The 22,523-nt window shown below is 45.5% G+C and overlaps 1 protein-coding gene across 1 annotated transcript in view; it reads left to right on the forward strand.

The window, feature by feature from the left end:
• Positions 1-22,523, forward strand: part of LOC144763327 (uncharacterized) — a 1,153,250-nt gene that overhangs the window by 219,367 nt on the left and 911,360 nt on the right. The window contains exons 14-15 of the mRNA XM_078648815.1: positions 19,157-19,282; positions 21,819-21,968. Coding sequence (XP_078504941.1) covers positions 19,157-19,282; positions 21,819-21,968 — 276 coding nt within the window. The remainder of the gene's footprint in view (positions 1-19,156; positions 19,283-21,818; positions 21,969-22,523) is intronic.

Raw genomic sequence — 22,523 nt, forward strand, 5'->3', positions numbered from 1 at the left:
AGCAAACCTAGGGGAAACACTCCTGAAGATAAACAAATAGTCAATGGTGGAGCGCTGAGCTCTTCCAGTAAATGTACCTGACCTAGAGATGTCATGATTGAGGAAGTTGAAGGCGCTATACAGGTTGTGACTGACAAGCTTGGGTAAGAGTAAGGCACCCCTGGACTCACAATCCCGACAGGAAGATTGACAGAATAGTTCAGAAGGATGATATTCAGTAAGGTCCAGTGTGTCCCCTAGCTTTGTGTAAAAATGGCCTGCAACCAACAGATTAAAACGCTCCCTATACAGAGAGGACTAGTGTACAAAAAATAATGCAAGAAGAAAGGTCAGTCAAATTTTTGTTAACCTCAGTGGAGACATCATCATTATAAAGATTCATAGCAAATAACCTAACTTTTGACGCCCATTATAGATAGAAGGCCTGGATAAATCCACTACCTATATCGATGCTCTTATACTGCATGCCAAGGTAACCTAAAATCATGCTAGCAGGCCATCATTAACCTGTCCTGAGGTTTACTGAAGGCCATGTTGAGCAGAACTTACAAAGCTATCACAGAAGACATAATCCATAGCCCAGGTCTCCTGCAACAGGACAAAATCACATTGCTGGACTACTCCAATAAGTATGACATTCCATCTGAGCATTAACCCCGTAACAATCCAACTGAGCACACTAAGGCTGTGGTGCCCAGCATTGGCTTAATTTGGAGACCGAATACCACTGACACTGCCCAATGTAGACTTGAGCATATCATGTTACCTGATATCTCAATCTGGGATCCCACTACATTCTGTTGGTTGGGAAAGGAGCAACTGGCTTTCAATTACTATGCCCCCAATCAGAGAGTCAATCCACCTATGTCAGGGTGGAAAGTGGCTCGAAACCATTAAAGATAAACAGCCCCGAATGCTGCACCAAACCCGCGGGTACATCGGACTCCTTGACATGTGGGCCAGTTTGTTGTATAAATAGGAAAGGGGCAAAAGCTGGATCAGGTTAGACTTATTCAAGCCCTTATTAGCCTGAAGTATCAGACCAGCCACAATTCTGGGCTGTCTAAAATTGACTACTACACAGTCTCCGTCAAAGCATTTAAGTCGGGAGCCCACCTACCTTATCCTTCTCACCAGCGAGGGACCCAGAGCACACGCCAGACAATCCTCGATTACTTCTCTACTAAGAGAGGCCTGTGTGTTGCACCAGATAGAACATCACAATAAAACAGAAGCTAGTTTAATGCAGGTTTCGACATAGTTTAAGTCAAACACCTCATCCACCTTGAGATTATTACTTCTGGGAGAACTCCTAATAGCTTGCGGAGCACCCTATTTTCTTCCAACTGCAAATTGCCTTGATTAGACCAACCCCAAATTCCAGAGCTATATGTCAAGATGGGAACACATCTACGTTTGTAGATCTCAAGCGGGCAGGAGGGCTTATTCCCTATACACACTGAGACTTTGAAAATCGACCCCGTGGCACGTGTAAAACTGGAACGGCTATTAGTCATACATGAGGCGCAGCTGAGGCTTTCATTGAAAGTGATACCTAAATAAGGAAAGGATCTCACTCTCTCAGTGCACTTGGTGTTAATATAGAATGTGTGAGTCTTCACATTCCTAGGGCCACAAACCATTACAAAAGTTTTGGATCTATTAGTTTCCAGGTTAATGCTCCATATAGCAAACGAAACCATCAATGAGGGCCTTAAGTCCATTGGAGGTTCTGGCTAATAAAATGACAGCATCGGTGTAGAGGAGTGACAAAACATTTTTACTCTTCATTTTTGGGACATCATTACCTAGGCCTTCCAGAACGAACTCTAGTTTGTTAATATAGAGTGGGAAAAGATTGGTGCCAACACACACCCCTGCCAAACCTTTGACTGTAGGCTCAAAGAGTCGGAGCATTCCCCACTGCTCCCATACCTCAACCTGGCCTGGAGGTTCAAGTGCAGCTCTCTCAGGAACTGTACTAATCCCTTCTCCACCTCCATATCGGCCATAAGATCCCACAGCTTTTATCTGTTAATGCTATCATATGCTATCATATGTGCTAGATAGTTCTAAGAATGTGAGATGAATGGCACTTCACTTGAGCAGTTTATACTTACTGATTATAAGATGGGGAGTTTATACTTACTGATTATAAGATGAGGACTATTACATTGCTCAGTGGCGCCAAAGCTGGGTAGAAAGCTAAACTGGACCACTGACAGGATTTTATTCTCAGTAATTCAAAGTTCCAACCTATCTAGGATAATGCGTCCCACAATCTTACCTGAAGAGTCCAAAAGAGAAATTGGGTGATAACACGGCGAGTCCTGTCTATTCCTTTTTTTTAAACTGGGATAATGATGGCAGAGTTCCAAGCATCAGGAAACCCGCCCTCACAAGAGGAGGTAAAGGGTTCATAAGTAAAGGGTCCAGAAGTTAATATTATCCGTGTACAGCGCCATTGGGACACCGTCGGGGCCAGGAGCTTTAATGGCTGGACTGTACTGAATATCCGTAATAACCTCATCCAACAAAAAATTAAATTCAATGGGAAAATTATATTGAGCTGGGAACAGCCCACTGTGAGCATTGACCTTCAAAGCATAACTATACTGGAAATGAAACACCCAGCCCTCTGGGGCAATGTTGCAATCTAAGGGTAGCTTTGGTACTTCCGCCAGGGAGTAATTTTGACCAGGTTCCAGAAGGCCCTGCAGTCTTTTAGATTACTGGCCTAAACCAAACTACCTCTGTTCCTTGAAGTTTTCCTCAGAGCAAGGTGTTGTTTCGTATACTACAACCTATAGGCTTTATCAAACCATGAAATCACACCCAGATCATTTCACTTAACCTTCCTGAGAATTAGACTTACTCTTATAGCATCTCCCAGGGGCACGAAGGAATCAGCTACCAAGTGTCTATCAATCTGTAAAGAGAGGCAATTTGAAACATTGGTCTGATTGTCTGCCACGAGCTTGGCTAAAACTGAGTCAGTATCAGCATGCCTCCATGCCAGTCTGCTCAGATTGTCCTTAACCTTTATCAAAGAGTTTCCCACAAAGTGCCCCTTTTAGCTATCACAGAATAGTTAATAGAAAGATGGAGAGCATTATGTTAGCTGAAACATTGAAGATAACACCGCTGTCAGCAAACCTAGGGGAAACACTCCTGAAGATAAAAAAATAGTCAATGGTGGAGCGCTGAGCTCTTCCAGTAAATGTACCTGACCTAGAGATGTCATGATTGAGGAAGTTGAAGGCGCTATACAGGTTGTGACTGACAAGCTTGGGTAAGAGTAAGGCACCCCTGGACTCACAATCCCGACAGGAAGATTGACAGAATAGTTCAGAAGGATGATATTCAGTAAGGTCCAGTGTGTCCCCTAGCTTTGTGTAAAAATGGCCTGCAACCAACAGATTAAAACGCTCCCTATACTGAGAGGACTAGTGTACAAAAAATAATGCAAGAAGAAAGGTCAGTCACATTTTTGTTAACCTCAGTGGAGACATCATCATTATAAAGATTCATAGCAAATAACCTAACTTTTGACGCCCATTATAGATAGAAGGCCTGGATAAATCCACTACCTATATCGATGCTCTTATACTGCATGCCAAGGTAACCTAAAATCATGCTAGCAGGCCATCATTAACCTGTCCTGAGGTTTACTGGAGGCCATGTTGAGCAGAACTTACAAAGCTATCACAGAAGACATCATCCATAGCCCAGGTCTCCTGCAACAGGACAAAATCACATTGCTGGACTACTCCAATAAGTATGACATTCCATCTGAGCATTAACCCCGTAACAATCCAACTGAGCACACTAAGGCTGTGGTGCCCAGCATTGGCTTAATTTGGAGACCGAATACCACTGACACTGCCCAATGTAGACTTGAGCATATCATGTTACCTGATATCTCAATCTGGGATCCCACTACATTCTGTTGGTTGGGAAAGGAGCAACTGGCTTTCAATTACTATGCCCCCAATCAGAGAGTCAATCCACCTACGTCAGGGTGGAAAGTGGCTCGAAACCATTAAAGATAAACAGCCCCGAATGCTGCACCAAACCCGCGGGTACATCGGACTCCTTGACATGTGGGCCAGTTTGTTGTATAAATAGGAAAGGGGCAAAAGCTGGATCAGGTTAGACTTATTCAAGCCCTTATTAGCCTGAAGTATCAGACCAGCCACAATTCTGGGCTGTCTAAAATTGACTACTACACAGTCTCCGTCAAAGCATTTAAGTCGGGAGCCCACCTACCTTATCCTTCTCACCAGCGAGGGACCCAGAGCACACGCCAGACAATCCTCGATTACTTCTCTACTAAGAGAGGCCTGTGTGTTGCACCAGATAGAACATCACAATAAAACAGAAGCTAGTTTAATGCAGGTTTCGACATAGTTTAAGTCAAACACCTCATCCACCTTGAGGTTATTACTTCTGGGAGAACTCCTAATAGCTTGCGGAGCACCCTATTTTCTTCCAACTGCAAATTGCCTTGATTAGACCAACCCCAAATTCCAGAGCTATATGTCAAGATGGGAACACATCTACGTTTGTAGATCTCAAGCGGGCAGGAGGGCTTATTCCCTATACACACTGAGACTTTGAAAATCGACCCCGTGGCACGTGTAAAACTGGAACGGCTATTAGTCATACATGAGGCGCAGCTGAGGCTTTCATTGAAAGTGATACCTAAATAAGGAAAGGATCTCACTCTCTCAGTGCACTTGGTGTTAATATAGAATGTGTGAGTCTTCACATTCCTAGGGCCACAAACCATTACAAAAGTGTTGGATCTATTAGTTTCCAGGTTAATGCTCCATATAGCAAACGAAACCATCAATGAGGGCCTTAAGTCCATAGGAGGTTCTGGCTAATAAAATGACAGCATCGGTGTAGAGGAGTGACAAAACATTTTTACTCTTCATTTTTGGGACATCATTACCTAGGCCTTCCAGAACGAACTCTAGTTTGTTAATATAGAGTGGGAAAAGATTGGTGCCAACACACACCCCTGCCAAACCTTTGACTGTAGGCTCAAAGAGTCGGAGCATTCCCCACTGCTCCCATACCTCAACCTGGCCTGGAGGTTCAAGTGCAGCTCTCTCAGGAACTGTACTAATCCCTTCTCCACCTCCATATCGGCCATAAGATCCCACAGCTTTTATCTGTTAATGCTATCATATGCTATCATATGTGCTAGATAGTTCTAAGAATGTGAGATGAATGGCACTTCACTTGAGCAGTTTATACTTACTGATTATAAGATGGGGAGTTTATACTTACTGATTATAAGATGAGGACTATTACATTGTTCAGTGGCGCCAAAGCTGGGTAGAAAGCTAAACTGGACCACTGACAGGATTTTATTCTCAGTAATTCAAAGTTCCAACCTATCTAGGATAATGCGTCCCACAATCTTACCTGAAGAGTCCAAAAGAGAAATTGGGTGATAACACGGCGAGTCCTTTCTATTCCTTTTTTTTAAACTGGGATAATGATGGCAGAGTTCCAAGCATCAGGAACCCCGCCCTCACAAGAGGAGGTAAAGGGTTCATAAGTAAAGGGTCCAGAAGTTAATATTATCCGTGTACAGCGCCATTGGGACACCGTCGGGGCCAGGAGCTTTAATGGCTGGACTGTACTGAATATCCGTAATAACCTCATCCAACAAAAAATTAAATTCAATGGGAAAATTATATTGAGCTGGGAACAGCCCACTGTGAGCATTGACCTTCAAAGCATAACTATACTGGAAATGAAACACCCAGCCCTCTGGGGCAATGTTGCAATCTAAGGGTAGCTTTGGTACTTCCGCCAGGGAGTAATTTTGACCAGGTTCCAGAAGGCCCTGCAGTCTTTTAGATTACTGGCCTAAACCAAACTACCTCTGTTCCTTGAAGTTTTCCTCAGAGCAAGGTATTGTTTCGTATACTACAACCTATAGGCTTTATCAAACCATGAAATCACACCCAGATCATTTCACTTAACCTTCCTGAGAATTAGACTTACTCTTATAGCATCTCCCAGGGGCACGAAGGAATCAGCTACCAAGTGTCTATCAATCTGTAAAGAGAGGCAATTTGAAACATTGGTCTGATTGTCTGCCACGAGCTTGGCTAAAACTGAGTCAGTATCAGCATGCCTCCATGCCAGTCTGCTCAGATTGTCCTTAACCTTTATCAAAGAGTTTCCCACAAAGTGCCCCTTTTAGCTATCACAGAATAGTTAATAGAAAGATGGAGAGCATTATGTTAGCTGAAACATTGAAGATAACACCGCTGTCAGCAAACCTAGGGGAAACACTCCTGAAGATAAAAAAATAGTCAATGGTGGAGCGCTGAGCTCTTCCAGTAAATGTACCTGCCCTAGAGATGTCATGATTGAGGAAGTTGAAGGCGCTATACAGGTTGTGACTGACAAGCTTGGGTAAGAGTAAGGCACCCCTGGACTCACAATCCCGACAGGAAGATTGACAGAATAGTTCAGAAGGATGATATTCAGTAAGGTCCAGTGTGTCCCCTAGCTTTGTGTAAAAATGGCCTGCAACCAACAGATTAAAACGCTCCCTATACAGAGAGGACTAGTGTACAAAAAGTAATGCAAGAAGAAAGGTCAGTCAAATTTTTGTTAACCTCAGTGGAGACATCATCATTATAAAGATTCATAGCAAATAACCTAACTTTTGACGCCCATTATAGATAGAAGGCCTGGATAAATCCACTACCTATATCGATGCTCTTATACTGCATGCCAAGGTAACCTAAAATCATGCTAGCAGGCCATCATTAACCTGTCCTGAGGTTTACTGGAGGCCATGTTGAGCAGAACTTACAAAGCTATCACAGAAGACATCATCCATAGCCCAGGTCTCCTGCAACAGGACAAAATCACATTGCTGGACTACTCCAATAAGTATGACATTCCATCTGAGCATTAACCCCGTAACAATCCAACTGAGCACACTAAGGCTGTGGTGCCCAGCATTGGCTTAATTTGGAGACCGAATACCACTGACACTGCCCAATGTAGACTTGAGCATATCATGTTACCTGATATCTCAATCTGGGATCCCACTACATTCTGTTGGTTGGGAAAGGAGCAACTGGCTTTCAATTACTATGCCCCCAATCAGAGAGTCAATCCACCTACGTCAGGGTGGAAAGTGGCTCGAAACCATTAAAGATAAACAGCCCCGAATGCTGCACCAAACCCGCGGGTACATCGGACTCCTTGACATGTGGGCCAGTTTGTTGTATAAAAAGGAAAGGGGCAAAAGCTGGATCAGGTTAGACTTATTCAAGCCCTTATTAGCCTGAAGTATCAGACCAGCCACAATTCTGGGCTGTCTAAAATTGACTACTACACAGTCTCCGTCAAAGCATTTAAGTCGGGAGCCCACCTACCTTTTCCTTCTCACCAGCGAGGGACCCAGAGCACACGCCAGACAATCCTCGATTACTTCTCTACTAAGAGAGGCCTGTGTGTTGCACCAGATAGAACATCACAATAAAACAGAAGCTAGTTTAATGCAGGTTTCGACATAGTTTAAGTCAAACACCTCATCCACCTTGAGATTATTACTTCTGGGAGAACTCCTAATAGCTTGCGGAGCACCCTATTTTCTTCCAACTGCAAATTGCCTTGATTAGACCAACCCCAAATTCCAGAGCTATATGTCAAGATGGGAACACATCTACGTTTGTAGATCTCAAGCGGGCAGGAGGGCTTATTCCCTATACACACTGAGACTTTGAAAATCGACCCCGTGGCACGTGTAAAACTGGAACGGCTATTAGTCATACATGAGGCGCAGCTGAGGCTTTCATTGAAAGTGATACCTAAATAAGGAAAGGATCTCACTCTCTCAGTGCACTTGGTGTTAATATAGAATGTGTGAGTCTTCACATTCCTAGGGCCACAAACCATTACAAAAGTTTTGGATCTATTAGTTTCCAGGTTAATGCTCCATATAGCAAACTAAACCATCAATGAGGGCCTTAAGTCCATTGGAGGTTCTGGCTAATAAAATGACAGCATCGGTGTAGAGGAGTGACAAAACATTTTTACTCTTCATTTTTGGGACATCATTACCTAGGCCTTCCAGAACGAACTCTAGTTTGTTAATATAGAGTGGGAAAAGATTGGTGCCAACACACACCCCTGCCAAACCTTTGACTGTAGGCTCAAAGAGTCGGAGCATTCACCACTGCTCCCATACCTCAACCTGGCCTGGAGGTTCAAGTGCAGCTCTCTCAGGAACTGTACTAATCCCTTCTCCACCTCCATATCGGCCATAAGATCCCACAGCTTTTATCTGGTAATGCTATCATATGCTATCATATGTGCTAGATAGTTCTAAGAATGTGAGATGAATGGCACTTCACTTGAGCAGTTTATACTTACTGATTATAAGATGGGGAGTTTATACTTACTGATTATAAGATGAGGACTATTACATTGTTCAGTGGCGCCAAAGCTGGGTAGAAAGCTAAACTGGACCACTGACAGGATTTTATTCTCAGTAATTCAAAGTTCCAACCTATCTAGGATAATGCGTCCCACAATCTTACCTGAAGAGTCCAAAAGAGAAATTGGGTGATAACACGGCGAGTCCTGTCTATTCCTTTTTTTTAAACTGGGATAATGATGGCAGAGTTCCAAGCATCAGGAAACCCGCCCTCACAAGAGGAGGTAAAGGGTTCATAAGTAAAGGGTCCAGAAGTTAATATTATCCGTGTACAGCGCCATTGGGACACCGTCGGGGCCAGGAGCTTTAATGGCTGGACTGTACTGAATATCCGTAATAACCTCATCCAACAAAAAATTAAATTCAATGGGAAAATTATATTGAGCTGGGAACAGCCCACTGTGAGCATTGACCTTCAAAGCATAACTATACTGGAAATGAAACACCCAGCCCTCTGGGGCAATGTTGCAATCTAAGGGTAGCTTTGGTACTTCCGCCAGGGAGTAATTTTGACCAGGTTCCAGAAGGCCCTGCAGTCTTTTAGATTACTGGCCTAAACCAAACTACCTCTGTTCCTTGAAGTTTTCCTCAGAGCAAGGTGTTGTTTCGTATACTACAACCTATAGGCTTTATCAAACCATGAAATCACACCCAGATCATTTCACTTAACCTTCCTGAGAATTAGACTTACTCTTATAGCATCTCCCAGGGGCACGAAGGAATCAGCTACCAAGTGTCTATCAATCTGTAAAGAGAGGCAATTTGAAACATTGGTCTGATTGTCTGCCACGAGCTTGGCTAAAACTGAGTCAGTATCAGCATGCCTCCATGCCAGTCTGCTCAGATTGTCCTTAACCTTTATCAAAGAGTTTCCCACAAAGTGCCCCTTTTAGCTATCACAGAATAGTTAATAGAAAGATGGAGAGCATTATGTTAGCTGAAACATTGAAGATAACACCGCTGTCAGCAAACCTAGGGGAAACACTCCTGAAGATAAAAAAATAGTCAATGGTGGAGCGCTGAGCTCTTCCAGTAAATGTACCTGCCCTAGAGATGTCATGATTGAGGAAGTTGAAGGCGCTATACAGGTTGTGACTGACAAGCTTGGGTAAGAGTAAGGCACCCCTGGACTCACAATCCCGACAGGAAGATTGACAGAATAGTTCAGAAGGATGATATTCAGTAAGGTCCAGTGTGTCCCCTAGCTTTGTGTAAAAATGGCCTGCAACCAACAGATTAAAACACTCCCTATACAGAGAGGACTAGTGTACAAAAAATAATGCAAGAAGAAAGGTCAGTCAAATTTTTGTTAACCTCAGTGGAGACATCATCATTATAAAGATTCATAGCAAATAACCTAACTTTTGACGCCCATTATAGATAGAAGGCCTGGATAAATCCACTACCTATATCGATGCTCTTATACTGCATGCCAAGGTAACCTAAAATCATGCTAGCAGGCCATCATTAACCTGTCCTGAGGTTTACTGGAGGCCATGTTGAGCAGAACTTACAAAGCATCACAGAAGACATCATCCATAGCCAAGGTCTCCTGCAACAGGACAAAATCACATTGCTGGACTACTCCAATAAGTATGACATTCCATCTGAGCATTAACCCCGTAACAATCCAACTGAGCACACTAAGGCTGTGGTGCCCAGCATTGGCTTAATTTGGAGACTGAATACCACTGACACTGCCCAATGTAGACTTGAGCATATCATGTTACCTGATATCTCAATCTGGGATCCCACTACATTCTGTTGGTTGGGAAAGGAGCAACTGGCTTTCAATTACTATGCCCCCAATCAGAGAGTCAATCCACCTACGTCAGGGTGGAAAGTGGCTCGAAACCATTAAAGATAAACAGCCCCGAATGCTGCACCAAACCCGCGGGTACATCGGACTCCTTGACATGTGGGCCAGTTTGTTGTATAAATAGGAAAGGGGCAAAAGCTGGATCAGGTTAGACTTATTCAAGCCCTTATTAGCCTGAAGTATCAGACCAGCCACAATTCTGGGCTGTCTAAAATTGACTACTACACAGTCTCCGTCAAAGCATTTAAGTCGGGAGCCCACCTACCTTATCCTTCTCACCATTAAAATGGCACTAGCAGGACAAACAGGTAACTTCGTTTTTTAACTTAACCAGTGAGTAACCTTGTTTCTTAGCTCAATAGTCATTTCAGCAGACCCTGTAGGCAACATGTGGACATTGGCCAAGACAATCACATACGGACCTAATGCGGGAGGCAGATGTAGAATGAGAGTCCTCTCCCTGCATGGTCGCACCATTGTCATAGTTCTGAGTGGCTGGGTGCTACCAGGGGGTACAGTGTTCTTATTCCTAGGAGAACTACCCTCAGCAGCTGTGAGCCAGCCAGGAGTTTCAATAGCAGAGTTGCAGCCATCAGATGTAGATACGGCAGAACAGCCGGCTGCAGTGTTGGAGTGAGTGTGACTTCCTTGCTTCACCTGCCCAGATATAGCATACTCGCCAAGCCTCGCTCCCTTGTAGTCCATGAATTTAGACAAACTAGCTTCAATTGACACCAGCCCAGAGATAATTGGGTCAGGTTTGGCACTCAGGACTGCTTAACATTCCGCCTTAAGTAGATCGACGAAGGCACCCACCTAACTCAGGCCGAAATTGGTCCTTGGTTTATGACTCGGAGCTAAGCAGAGCAGATTTCACTTTAGAAGCAACAGCCCTCCTCTGACGTTTGCACACCAGGCTCGAACATTGTGACCGGCTGGGCACCTGCACAGAGTCATTTGCTAGTTGGTTAGGTGGGGCTAGTGCTGTTAATCTGCACCAACTCGGCTGGGTGGAGGGATTATTTATTTGGCGGGGTAGCGCACTCAAGTTCAGGCTGCACAGGGAGTGCGTGAGGGTCTCCCATGGACAGAGCCAGACTCAGTCTTTGAGGGAGGAGACCGTCCTCCATCAAGGAGAGACAGCACTCCACAATCTCAATCTCTTTTTTTTTTTTGGGTTAAAAACTTTTATTGAGCAATCAGATAAAAAGTACAGAGATGGGCCTACAACCACACGGGCTGGCCGCTAATTCGCAAAGCTTGTACCATGTAGTAAGCATTAATCTCCATGGCCAGGCCCAATTCACAGATTAAATATTGCACAAAACATATGACAGGACACAATAATTTTTTTTTTTCTTAAACATTAAAATAACAAACAAAAACAAGGCGAATATAGCAATCACGTCAGCCCAGATGACAGAGGGGAAGTACACTAATCAGGAAGATAAAGGTAAATCAGTGAGACTCGGCAAGCAGGGAGTACAGGAAAATCCTAAAAAGAGAATGAAAAATTTCGGGAACGTCAGCCTAGGGAGACAGGGTAACATCGGAAGTGTCAGCCAAGGGAGGGGCACAAATGTCTCCACGATATGTATTCCACTGACCCCAAATTTTAGTCCATGCCCCGGGTCTGCCCCTAGCCACATAGACGGTCTTCTCTCGAAACATGGACCAGTCCATGTTATCCTCCCACCCCGAAACGTCCGGAGGTCTGGATGCGCCCCAAAGTTGCGCAATGTCCCGCTTCGCGACCATGTACCCCAAGGTTGCCCATCTGGTCTGGGCCACAGAATAATCGGTGGGTTCCCACACATTTAGCAGGCACCGTCGGGCCTCAGGCCGCAGGGCAACACCAGTCACGACAGTCATCACATCAAGTACATCAATCCAGTAGGCCGCCACCAACGGGCATTCCCAAAGTATATGCATAAAGGTAGCACTCATCCCACAGCCACGCTTACATAAGCCATCCGGGGAAAAACCCATTACAACCAGGCGCGGACCAGTTACATACACGCGGTGGAGGATCTTAAGTTGCACTAAACGAAGACGGGCGGGAATGGCTACCTCCTTAGGAGAAGAGAGTGCTGACTGCCAATCCTCGTCATCTAATTCCAATCCGTCGCCGACCCACAGCTCCCTAAGGCGGACCAACAGGTCGGCGCGACTATGAATCAATTTTTTATAAATAAGGGAGATAGTACTATCAGGCAGGTGTCCATCTAGTACACGATCTTCAAGGGGGGAAGACTCGGGCAGGGTCACATCCAGAGTCAGAACTGAGGTCAGGGCATGCCGGACCTGCAGATACCGAAAAAACTCTCTATCACTCAAGTCGTATTCCGCCTTAAGGGTCTGGAATGACTTCACGCTACCTTTCGCACAGACATCACCCACCTTACATATCCCAATCATATCCCAGCGGTCGAATCCCTTAGTAGACCAGAGACACCCCAAACGTTCAGAGGCATAAAGCGGCGTCGCCAGTGTCAATCGATTCTCCCGGCCCAAACTCACATGTGCGGCGCGCCACACATTGACAGCAATCCTGGACGGGCCCACAAGATGGCGCCCGGCCGGTCTAGAATAAAGCGCTCTATTAAAGTCCCCTCCCGGCAGCTGGAGTCTATCCATCTCAAAGGCCGGATCCCGACCCAGCGAATACATCGCGTGGTTGATGGCAGACAGCTGGGCAGCCCAGTAATATCTCTTGATGTCGGGGAGCGCCATGCCCCCGTCATACCAAGGGATGGTGAGTTTCGCGAGGGCAATACGTGGACGCCCGTCCCAGATCAGTTGTCTTTGAAGACTCTCGATCTCTCGGAAATAGGTAGCGGGTACGTCGTCATAAGAATTCTGAAGTGCGTAAAGGAACCGCGGCAAAGACATCATTTTAAAAAGGGCCGCCCTGCCCAGAGGAGACAGGGGCAGCTTACGCCAACGGGCCACATCTAGCCGCAACCTAAGAAGTGGGGGGAGGAGATTGCGCTCGAATCGGAGTGAGGAGTCCAGTGTAATAAAGATCCCCAAATACCGGAAGCCAGACTGGACCACCTGGATAGGGAATCTGTCCGGCAATGGGGGCAAAACACCCGAAAGAACATACACGCAGGACTTAGCCCAATTAATAACTAGGCCCGAGTTAGCACCAAACGAGGTAAGAACATCAAATAAAACATTTAAAGATTTACGCGGGGAAGTAAGATATAAAAGAATGTCATCCGCGTAAAGTGAGACGCGGTCCTCAAAGTCCGGTGACCAACGGATCCCTTTGAGTGAAGGCTCCCATCGAAGCCACGCAGCCAACGGTTCCAGGGCGAGCGCAAAAAGCAACGGAGACAAGGGGCAACCCTGACGGGTCCCCCTACCAAGGCAGAAGGGGACAGATACTCTACCGTTCACCACTACCTGCGCTAAGGGTTCAGCGTATAACAACTTCACCCAACCGATAAACTCAGGGCCAAAACCAAATTTTTCAAGAGCAGCCCAAAGATAGGGCCACTCCACAGTATCAAAAGCCATCGAGGCATCCAACGAGGCTAAAATGGCCGGTCCCGTCAGAAGCCCCGCCCTCGCAATAGCACCGTGGAGACGACGTAGGTTAAGAGCCGTGTTGCGATGTGGGATAAATCCGGACTGATCCGGATGAACCAAGTCACTAATGACCGTCAAGAGGCGGGTCGCCAGGAGCTTAGCCAGGACCTTGGGCTCAACGTTTAACAAGGAAATGGGCCTATAAGACGAACAAAGGTCCCGCGGTTTACCGTCCTTGGGAATTACGACTATCGTGGCCAGACGCTGATCATACGGGAGAACACCCCGTTCCCGGGACTCCAAAAACATGTCGCGAAGATAGGGCGCCACCTTATCAGGACGTAGCTTGTACAGTTCAATTGGCAACCCGTTCGGGCCCAAGGCTTTGCCCGAACGGAGTGAGCGAATGGCAGTAGCTATCTCGTCAGTAGTAAAAGGGGACTCCAACGATTTACAGTCCAAATCGGAGACACTGGGCAAAGCTATATCGCGCAACAGAAGGCGAGAGTCAGCAACATCCCGTCCGGACACAGGGGTATAAACCACACGAAAATACTCAGCAAAACACGCCACTATTCCAATCGGGTCCGTCACTCTCACACCATTCGAGGATTGAATCACAGGCACCACACGATTCGCCCTCTCCTTCTTATCCAACCACGCCAATAATTTGCCCGCTTTGTCCCCCACATCATACAGACGACCCTGTTGCTCCCAGAACATCTGTTTGGCCGCATCCGTGACCAAGGACTTATAAGCAAATTGTTTCAGACCCAGGGCATGGAGTTTATCAGAAGTGACTTCCGACTCTAAAGCAGCCTCTCTTTCAGCAATCTCCCTCTCGAGGTCCACCACCTCCCGATCCCTCGCCCTCTTGGATTCAACAATAAGGGAAAGGGCCTGTCCACGAATCACTGTTTTAAAGGCCTCCCACAGGGATACCGCAGAGGAAACGGATCCCTCGTTGTCTAAAAAATAGGCATCCAAAGACTTAGTCAAAAGGTTGCGGGTCTCGGGGGAGGTAAGGTACCATGGGTTGATAGGAGCGACCCGGCCCGCCGCCTCCACCCCCATCTCAAAACAAAGCCAGAGCGGAGAATGATCGGAAATGCCCCGGGGGAGGTGTCGAATCTCACGCACCGCAGGCGACTGGGCCGCAGGCATCAGGAAATAGTCCAGTCTAGACAAACTCCCATGGGCCCCAGAGTGGAAAGTGTATTGAAGCTGAGTAGGATGCATAAGCCTCCAGCAATCCACCAAGCCAAACGTGTCCAGAAACCCACCCAGCCACTGTTGGGCCGAAGGAGTATCCCTAGGGGGGTGGCGATCGTGTAGACCAGATAACACACAATTAAAGTCACCTGCAATGAAGAGAGTACTATCAGGGAGGTCCAACAAAACACGGCCCAAATCGGAAAAGGTAGAAGTCTGCAGGCCGGGGGGCACATAAACAGCAAATAAGGAGAGGGTGCGACCCTCATAACGACCCACGAGGACAGCATATCGCCCCCGATCATCAAGGATCACATCATCAATAGCTAGGGGGAGGGAAGCCCGAACAAGGATACCCACCCCCCTGGAACCCGTGGTAAACCCCGAATGTGCGGCAAGGCGATAGCCCCACCTATTCATCGCACGACAAGTATTGCCCACCAAATGAGTCTCCTGTAGAAAAACAATATCTGGAGATAAACGTCGTAAACATTTCAACACCACACTCCGCTTAATACGATCCCCCAGTCCATTAACATTCCACGAAACAAACCTCAACCCGCTACCCCCCATCCCACACAGCAACGCCGAAACCCCTCATCCATGAGCATGACATAAAAACCATCAGTAGCAAGATAAAGTCGCCTTGAGAACCTAACACACAAACATCGAACTTCCCAACCACCCACCCCCCAACAATCAAGAAAACACCCCCCACCCTGCACCCCTGCAATATGCTAAAAAGCCACCCCAACATGCAGTGTGCCTGTCGCCCAAGAACCCCCATTCTACAAAAAGACCCCGGAGGAGGAAAGGCTCTGGCCCACCCGCCACCCCGATCGAGACAGATAACGAGGAAAACACACAAACAGTAGAGGCACTTAGGCATAGAATCCCGGAAAAGTTTACTCTATACGAGGGCCCATGCGTAGACGAAGTGTTCAGCTCTCCACACCACCCTCCGCACCACCCGGGTGGGCGTCGGGCTCAGTCGCAGGAGGTCGGCCAGGCAGAGAGTCCAGCCAATCGTTCACAGAATCTGGCCGATCAAAGAAAAAGGTTCGTTCATTGTACTCCACTCGCAGCCTGGTCGGAAACAGCATAGCGTAGCGTAGCTCCATGTCCCGAAGACGCTTCTTGACACCACGGAAGCCCATACGCTGTTTCTGGACCTGTTGAGAAAAGTCCGGATAAAAGTTCACTGTGGCGTTCTCAAAGGCCACCGGGCCCTTCACACGTGATGCTTGCAGGATAGCGTCCCGATCCCTATAATGGAAGAGTTTCGCAACAATAGGCCTCGGCGGGGCACCTGGCTTACCCTGGCCTCCCGGAACTCGATGGGCACGCTCCACTGCGAAAAATTTACTCAGTCCAGACGGAGAGAGATAGTTTTGGATCAGGTCCTCAACCAGGAGATCAACAGAGTGAGGTTCTGGATTCTCCGGAACGCCAACCACGCGCACATTACAGCGACGTGCCCTGTTCTCAAAGTCCTCCAAGCGCCGGGTCATGAAATCGTTCACCCTACGGAGATTACCAATCTCCGTCTGTATCTCCGAGACGTCCGCCGTGAGGCTGGATGACTTGAGATCCAATGATTTCACCTTTTCATTGGTTTTCGATAGGTCGGCTCGAATCAAGTTCACATCAATGGCCACGGTGTCGATTTTGTGGGCCAGGGCCTCATATTGTTGGCCTATCGTCTCCCTCATGCCAGAAATGGCGCCCATGATGTCCTGCAAGGACGGCTCCATTGACGCGTCAACGATGTGGTCAGCAGCACTTGGACCGGGCAGGGCGGCTCCGGGGGACCCCTTCGAGTGGGTGTAACGGTCCATAACGTTAGACTGGACCGGGCCCCCGCGCAGGGGTGTCTTGGTCTTCCGAGTCTCTCGGTCCCCTCTGCCCGCCATGTTGGAAACTGCGTCACAAAGAGAGACACCAGGCTCGATGAAATGGGCACAGGAAAATAAGGCTTCGGGATCAAAGAGCCGCCAAAGGGGCACCACCAGGATAGAGCCAACCAGATAGGAGAATAAGCCAGCCAAAGGCCCGACAGCCGTCTCGTGCCCCGGACCCAGCCCAGGCCGGACTCCCCTGCCAGATGTCTCAGTCTGAGGCAGAATCGAAACCGAAACCTAAGAGGGGGACCCACAAGTCCAATCCCCCTGCCGCTGTTGTTCAACTCCAAGACGGCCACAGCGCCTCACCCAGTCCCGGGCGTACCTCAAGGGTGGATCCCAAAAGTTCGAATCACCGTAACTCCGGCACCCCGGGTCAGAATCAAGTTCCGAAAGTTCCAGGAAGATCAGCCCAGCGTCCTCTACACAAATCCTCGTGAAAAGTCAGGATATGTTCAGGATATCATGCCGGGAGTGGCGGGGGTCCGGAGAGCGCTGTGCTCACGCGGCCATCTCGGATGCCCGCCAAGCTCCTCAAATCTCAATCTCTTTTGAGACAACCCCCACAGCACGAGCCAGAAAGCCATTGATGGTAGAAATTCTCAGGGCGACAGGAAAAGATAGAGTTTTATTGGAGGCCTCCATTCTTTTCCCTGTCACCAAGCAGAGGTGGTCTCAGAAGCAGTAAGACTACTATACAATACTACCTTGTGTCCGGAATAGAAGATGAAAAAAAGAAAAGAAAGAGCATGCTGGAGAGCGCAACAGTTAAATTCCCAAAGGATAAGGTGATATGAAATTATCAATTTACTCAAGGAGCATATTTTAAACCTGTAAAACACAGTATGAGAAGGAGGTCGTAATTAGTAACTAGGCAATCCTCACATCATTAACAGGTGCCTCGCTGACAAACATGAAACGCTTACCTCCTGAGAAGAATTGTGTGACTACAGGTGGACCGCACGGTACGGGTGGAGCGGCCAGCAGAATCCAGTATGTGATCAGGAGCCAGGCTTCTTCTCTTTTCATCCCCAGTGTTATTACGCACTCGGGGTGAATTTTCACCTTCTATTCTGTACACAAGGTAGTATTGTATACTACTCTTACTATTGCCTCTGAGACCACCTCTACTTAATACTAATCATCTTTTTAGATGGCCCAACCATTCCTTCTGTCCTGAGGAGACCTGGTTAATCTTCTAGGTCGAAACGTCATCGACACACAGAGCATAAACAAACGTAGCTACATACAGCCCTGACAGGGCTTATGAATGTTCAATGTTGTTTGTGGAAAGAAACTGACACTTATTATTTTTTCTGTCATGTATCAATTTACATTGTGGTTCTTCACTCACTGGGGTCACTGTGCGTACTATTTGTTTTGAATCTATATGACAATGTTTTACGAAAGTCATTTACATTAATGATCTTGAGATAAAAATGGCAAAATGTGGTGGTCTTTAGAATTAATTACTGTGTAATTGCTTTAGATGCCATGTTGCTGTAGCACATTCGACAGTTGATACCTATAAATGCTATGTTAAGTTTAAACCTAAATAGCGAAAGTATTTGTTTGAAGAAAAGCAACTTGTAACATTCAAAACTGAACATTATATGGCAGGCGTGCGCAGACATGTGATCTCCAGTGTTACAGGCTGCAAACTTAGTGTTAGAATTAATTAATGTTTTTCTTCATTAAAATGAAATAACATCCTGTATGAAAAACACTGAATTGAAAATTGAATAAAAATAAATGATCTAATAAAACAATTGAAATGACAATTTTTAAGGGCCTGATTTAGAGTTTGGGAGATGGGATACTCAGTCACAACCCGTCCGCCGTATTGCAAGTGCCATAGGATGTAACGCACTTGTAATACAGTGGACGGGATATCCGTCAAGTTTGTGACGGAGCAAACCGGTCCGCCAAACTCTAAATCAGGCCCTAAATCTTAATGTATAAATAATCAATAAATAACTAAATCAATAAATAAATCTGTCAAAGACAGAGCCTACATTATCCTTCTTCTTTTCTGCATCCTTTAATAAGTCTCTACCCCGTTTGCATACATCACAGCCACAGTATACGTGAGCAGATCCCGTTTGTAACAATCTTTAGTATTCTAAATCAAACCACCTGATGAATTTCTCTGCACAAAATAAACTTGTTGTTTGACTTTAAAGTCTTTCCTGCTTTGCTTTCCAGCACCCTTGGGATATGTGTCTAATTTCAAGGTGACATCCTACACAGGCACATCCGTTTCTCTTGCTTGGAGTGCCACGGCTGGAGCCACCGAATACAAGATTACCTGGAGCCCAACAGCAGACACAGGTTGGTGGTTAAACTCTTTCATCTTGAATTCTCATTTGTTTGTTTTTTGCCAGGGGCATGGTTTGTTTTCAGATATGTTTTTTTTATCATCAATGAGACAAGGAACGTGACTGCAATAATTAGAGATACTTGCGTGGAGTATGGTCCGTCATATACCTTATGCTCAATTGTATTCCCTCTAAGGGCCCGATTCCAATGCGGTTAGGAAAGCATTCCCACCTAGGGCCCAATTCTGATGCGGTTAGGAAAGCATTCCCACCTAGTGCCCGATTATGATGCGGTTAGGAAGGCCTCCTAACGGCATTTGCTCCTTCCGAATCGGATCAGGAATGTGTCTTCCCGACCGAGGGCCAGATTACGATGCGGTTAGGAACATAGGCTCCCATAGAAGTCAATGGGAGTCAAACCAAATCGTATCTGGAAGCATCCGGATGCATCATACTCAGTCGGTCGGACTCTCCCAAGTCGGTCGGAAACTATTTCAAACCGATTAGATCGGGAAGATTTCCTAATCCGATCAGAATCGGGCTCTAGGAAAGAATGTTGATCATCTTCACAAATTTGAGAACTGTGAGCATTTCTCATAATCAATATGTAAAATGGCAAACTACCAACAACTTTGGAGTTGCTGGTTTGGAGAATGGCTTGAAGAAATTAGGGTAAAATTGAATGGGGTGTGGCCAAGATTGCAACTGAGTAGGAGCCTCGCTCCTTAGGTCCTCCATTTGATTCCACCAGCCAGCTATCCCACCCCACCAACAGGCACCATCTGGGCTTCACCAAACCGATGTGGGCCCACTGAAACCTAGGATCACTCTGGTATCCTGAATTCCGAGAAGACCTGAGAAAATAGACATGAGTGGAGATGGTCAGGATCACCCCCGATAAAAATGCAGCTAATCTTTTAAAAGATACTTTGCATATTAGCAAAACTATTAGTTTTCAGAGACGTATCTAAAGTTGCTAATGCATTTCTCAATTGCCCTTCACACAGGAGGGCTGTCCTCCCATGTTGACAGAAATAAAGGCATTTAAAAACTACAGCAGTCAAATAGCAGATTCATGATAAATGTCAGTTTGGCAAATATACTTGACATAGCATGGTAAGGTTTAGATTATATCATAGAATTTTTTGTTGCATTCATGAGTACTCTATGTTGAATGTTGATGACTGTTCTGAATTCCATGTATATGATTTGGGACATTTTAAAGATTGTCCTTGTGTTGCAATTGACCATTTTGAATCTGATCAGAATCTCTTTCCTAATTTTGGGTATTTCGCATCTATCACATGAATATCGTCTCAACCAATTAGCTCTAAAGATTATGCAACCTATGCAACTCCTGCTTACAACTGTCGCTTGCTAGCTCTTCATCACCAGAGGATGTCCAGACCAGGAACAGTCCATTATAGGCATCTTTGTTTTAGAGAAAGGGCTAATTTCTGCGCATGAAATGGACCGATCAGCAGTAGAGCAGATAAGATGCTAAGCAGATTATAAAAAAAATAATTGGATACTGTATGAACTGCTATTGATTCCATGAGCCAAAAATGTAAGAAATAATTAGCTAAGGACATGTCATCCATATGGTAGCATCATAGCAGTGATCTGCTCAATTTGATAATGCAGGAAGTCGCACACATGTGCTTTTCAAGACAGCTGACTACTATCCAGACTATTTTTTAATGGCTAATAATATCTGCATTACAGGAAAAACTCTTATTTGAGGTGCTGGGGTGTCCCACTAAATACTTAGGATATGGGGCAAGTGGACCAGCCAACTAAATTGACTTAAAGGGTAACCTACTGATGTATGCAATTGTCAATTTACACATCGTAGACGTTGAACGAGATAATTATCGACACTCCTTAAATACCAATATACCTTATGATGTTGTGTAATATCGATCAAATGTGTCATGCTGCTATTTGTTTATGCACAAATGAATACAATTGTTTATCAAAAAAATAATATCTTCATTGTGGGCAAAGTAGCCCAATGTTTTTGTCGAATGAGGGTGTTGTGAGTCATTGGGGAATTCTGTGTCTTACAGAGGAACTAGATCACAAATTGAGTATGCATGACTGAGATTTCACTTCTGTAACCCATGCGACACTGGTCGGTGCTTTCTTTAGGAGACCAGCTTGCAGGGACTCTACTCAAAGGCACCATCAGCTATGCCGATTGCCGTCATTCAATTCACATTTGACCATCTCCTAACCAAGCAGCGACTTGTGTTGCAGTGGATGTTTAGGGTCACTATTATTACTGGGAAACAGTAATTCTTTAATTATCACAGAACCCCAAATATTTTGTTAGATTATGACTGACCATCATGTTCTACATCATGTTTTTTTAGAAATATTACCTGAAGAATAATGTTGCCTTCTATTTGGTTACATCAGATGAAGCAAAGTCAAACCTTGTAGCAAGACTGATACACCCCTAAACAGAATCATCTATCTATACACACACCACCAACACTGCTACACTTTTAATGATTTTTAAAAAATGTCATGCATTTTTCTTTCAGACCAAGATGCTGTGAAAAGCCATTACCTAGATCCAAATATTCTCTTCTATCGCATTGATGGATTGAGACCTAACACTCAGTACACCATCAGTGTCCATGCTATCTACAGCAACTCGGAGGGACCAGCAGCCACGTTTGTTCATAACACCGGTAAGTACTCCTTCTGTTTGAGCTGTGTCAGTGCTTAATAATTCATCATCCTTTGCTTGAGGAAATCCCACATTTCTTCCTCCAATCACAAGTCTTTTTTTTTCTTATGAAAGGGTCCATCTTCTTTCAGTTTGGGCTTGCTGGGTTGTAAAGGGCCTTGTAGTGTGATCTTATAAGCATTAAAGATACTTATATAATTTGCTCTTTTCCTTTTTTTTACAGCCCATCCAATGTGCATGTTATCATGTAGGACTCTTATTTGCTACTCTTTATATTTTAGGTTTGCACTTGTCACTGCTTCGTCTTGGAGGCGATAGCAAGAAATGACTAATAACATTCAAGATATGGGAGTGGTAATTTCACAACCTTGAAGAATTAATTTCCAAATAGTAGCTGTAGTGCAGGGCAGATTATTTAAATTGTAACTAATTTGCAGTAGAACGTCTATCGAGCACCACGGGATTGTTGAGGGTGGGCTAATCAGTTTACCAAATTTTGCTTCCTCCATCCAGCAATTTCAGACAGTCCGGAATGGCTCCACATGCCATAATTTTC

The sequence above is a fragment of the Lissotriton helveticus genome, chromosome 1_1 (genome assembly GCF_964261635.1).
Source record: "Lissotriton helveticus chromosome 1_1, aLisHel1.1, whole genome shotgun sequence".
Taxonomy (NCBI): domain Eukaryota; kingdom Metazoa; phylum Chordata; class Amphibia; order Caudata; family Salamandridae; genus Lissotriton; species Lissotriton helveticus.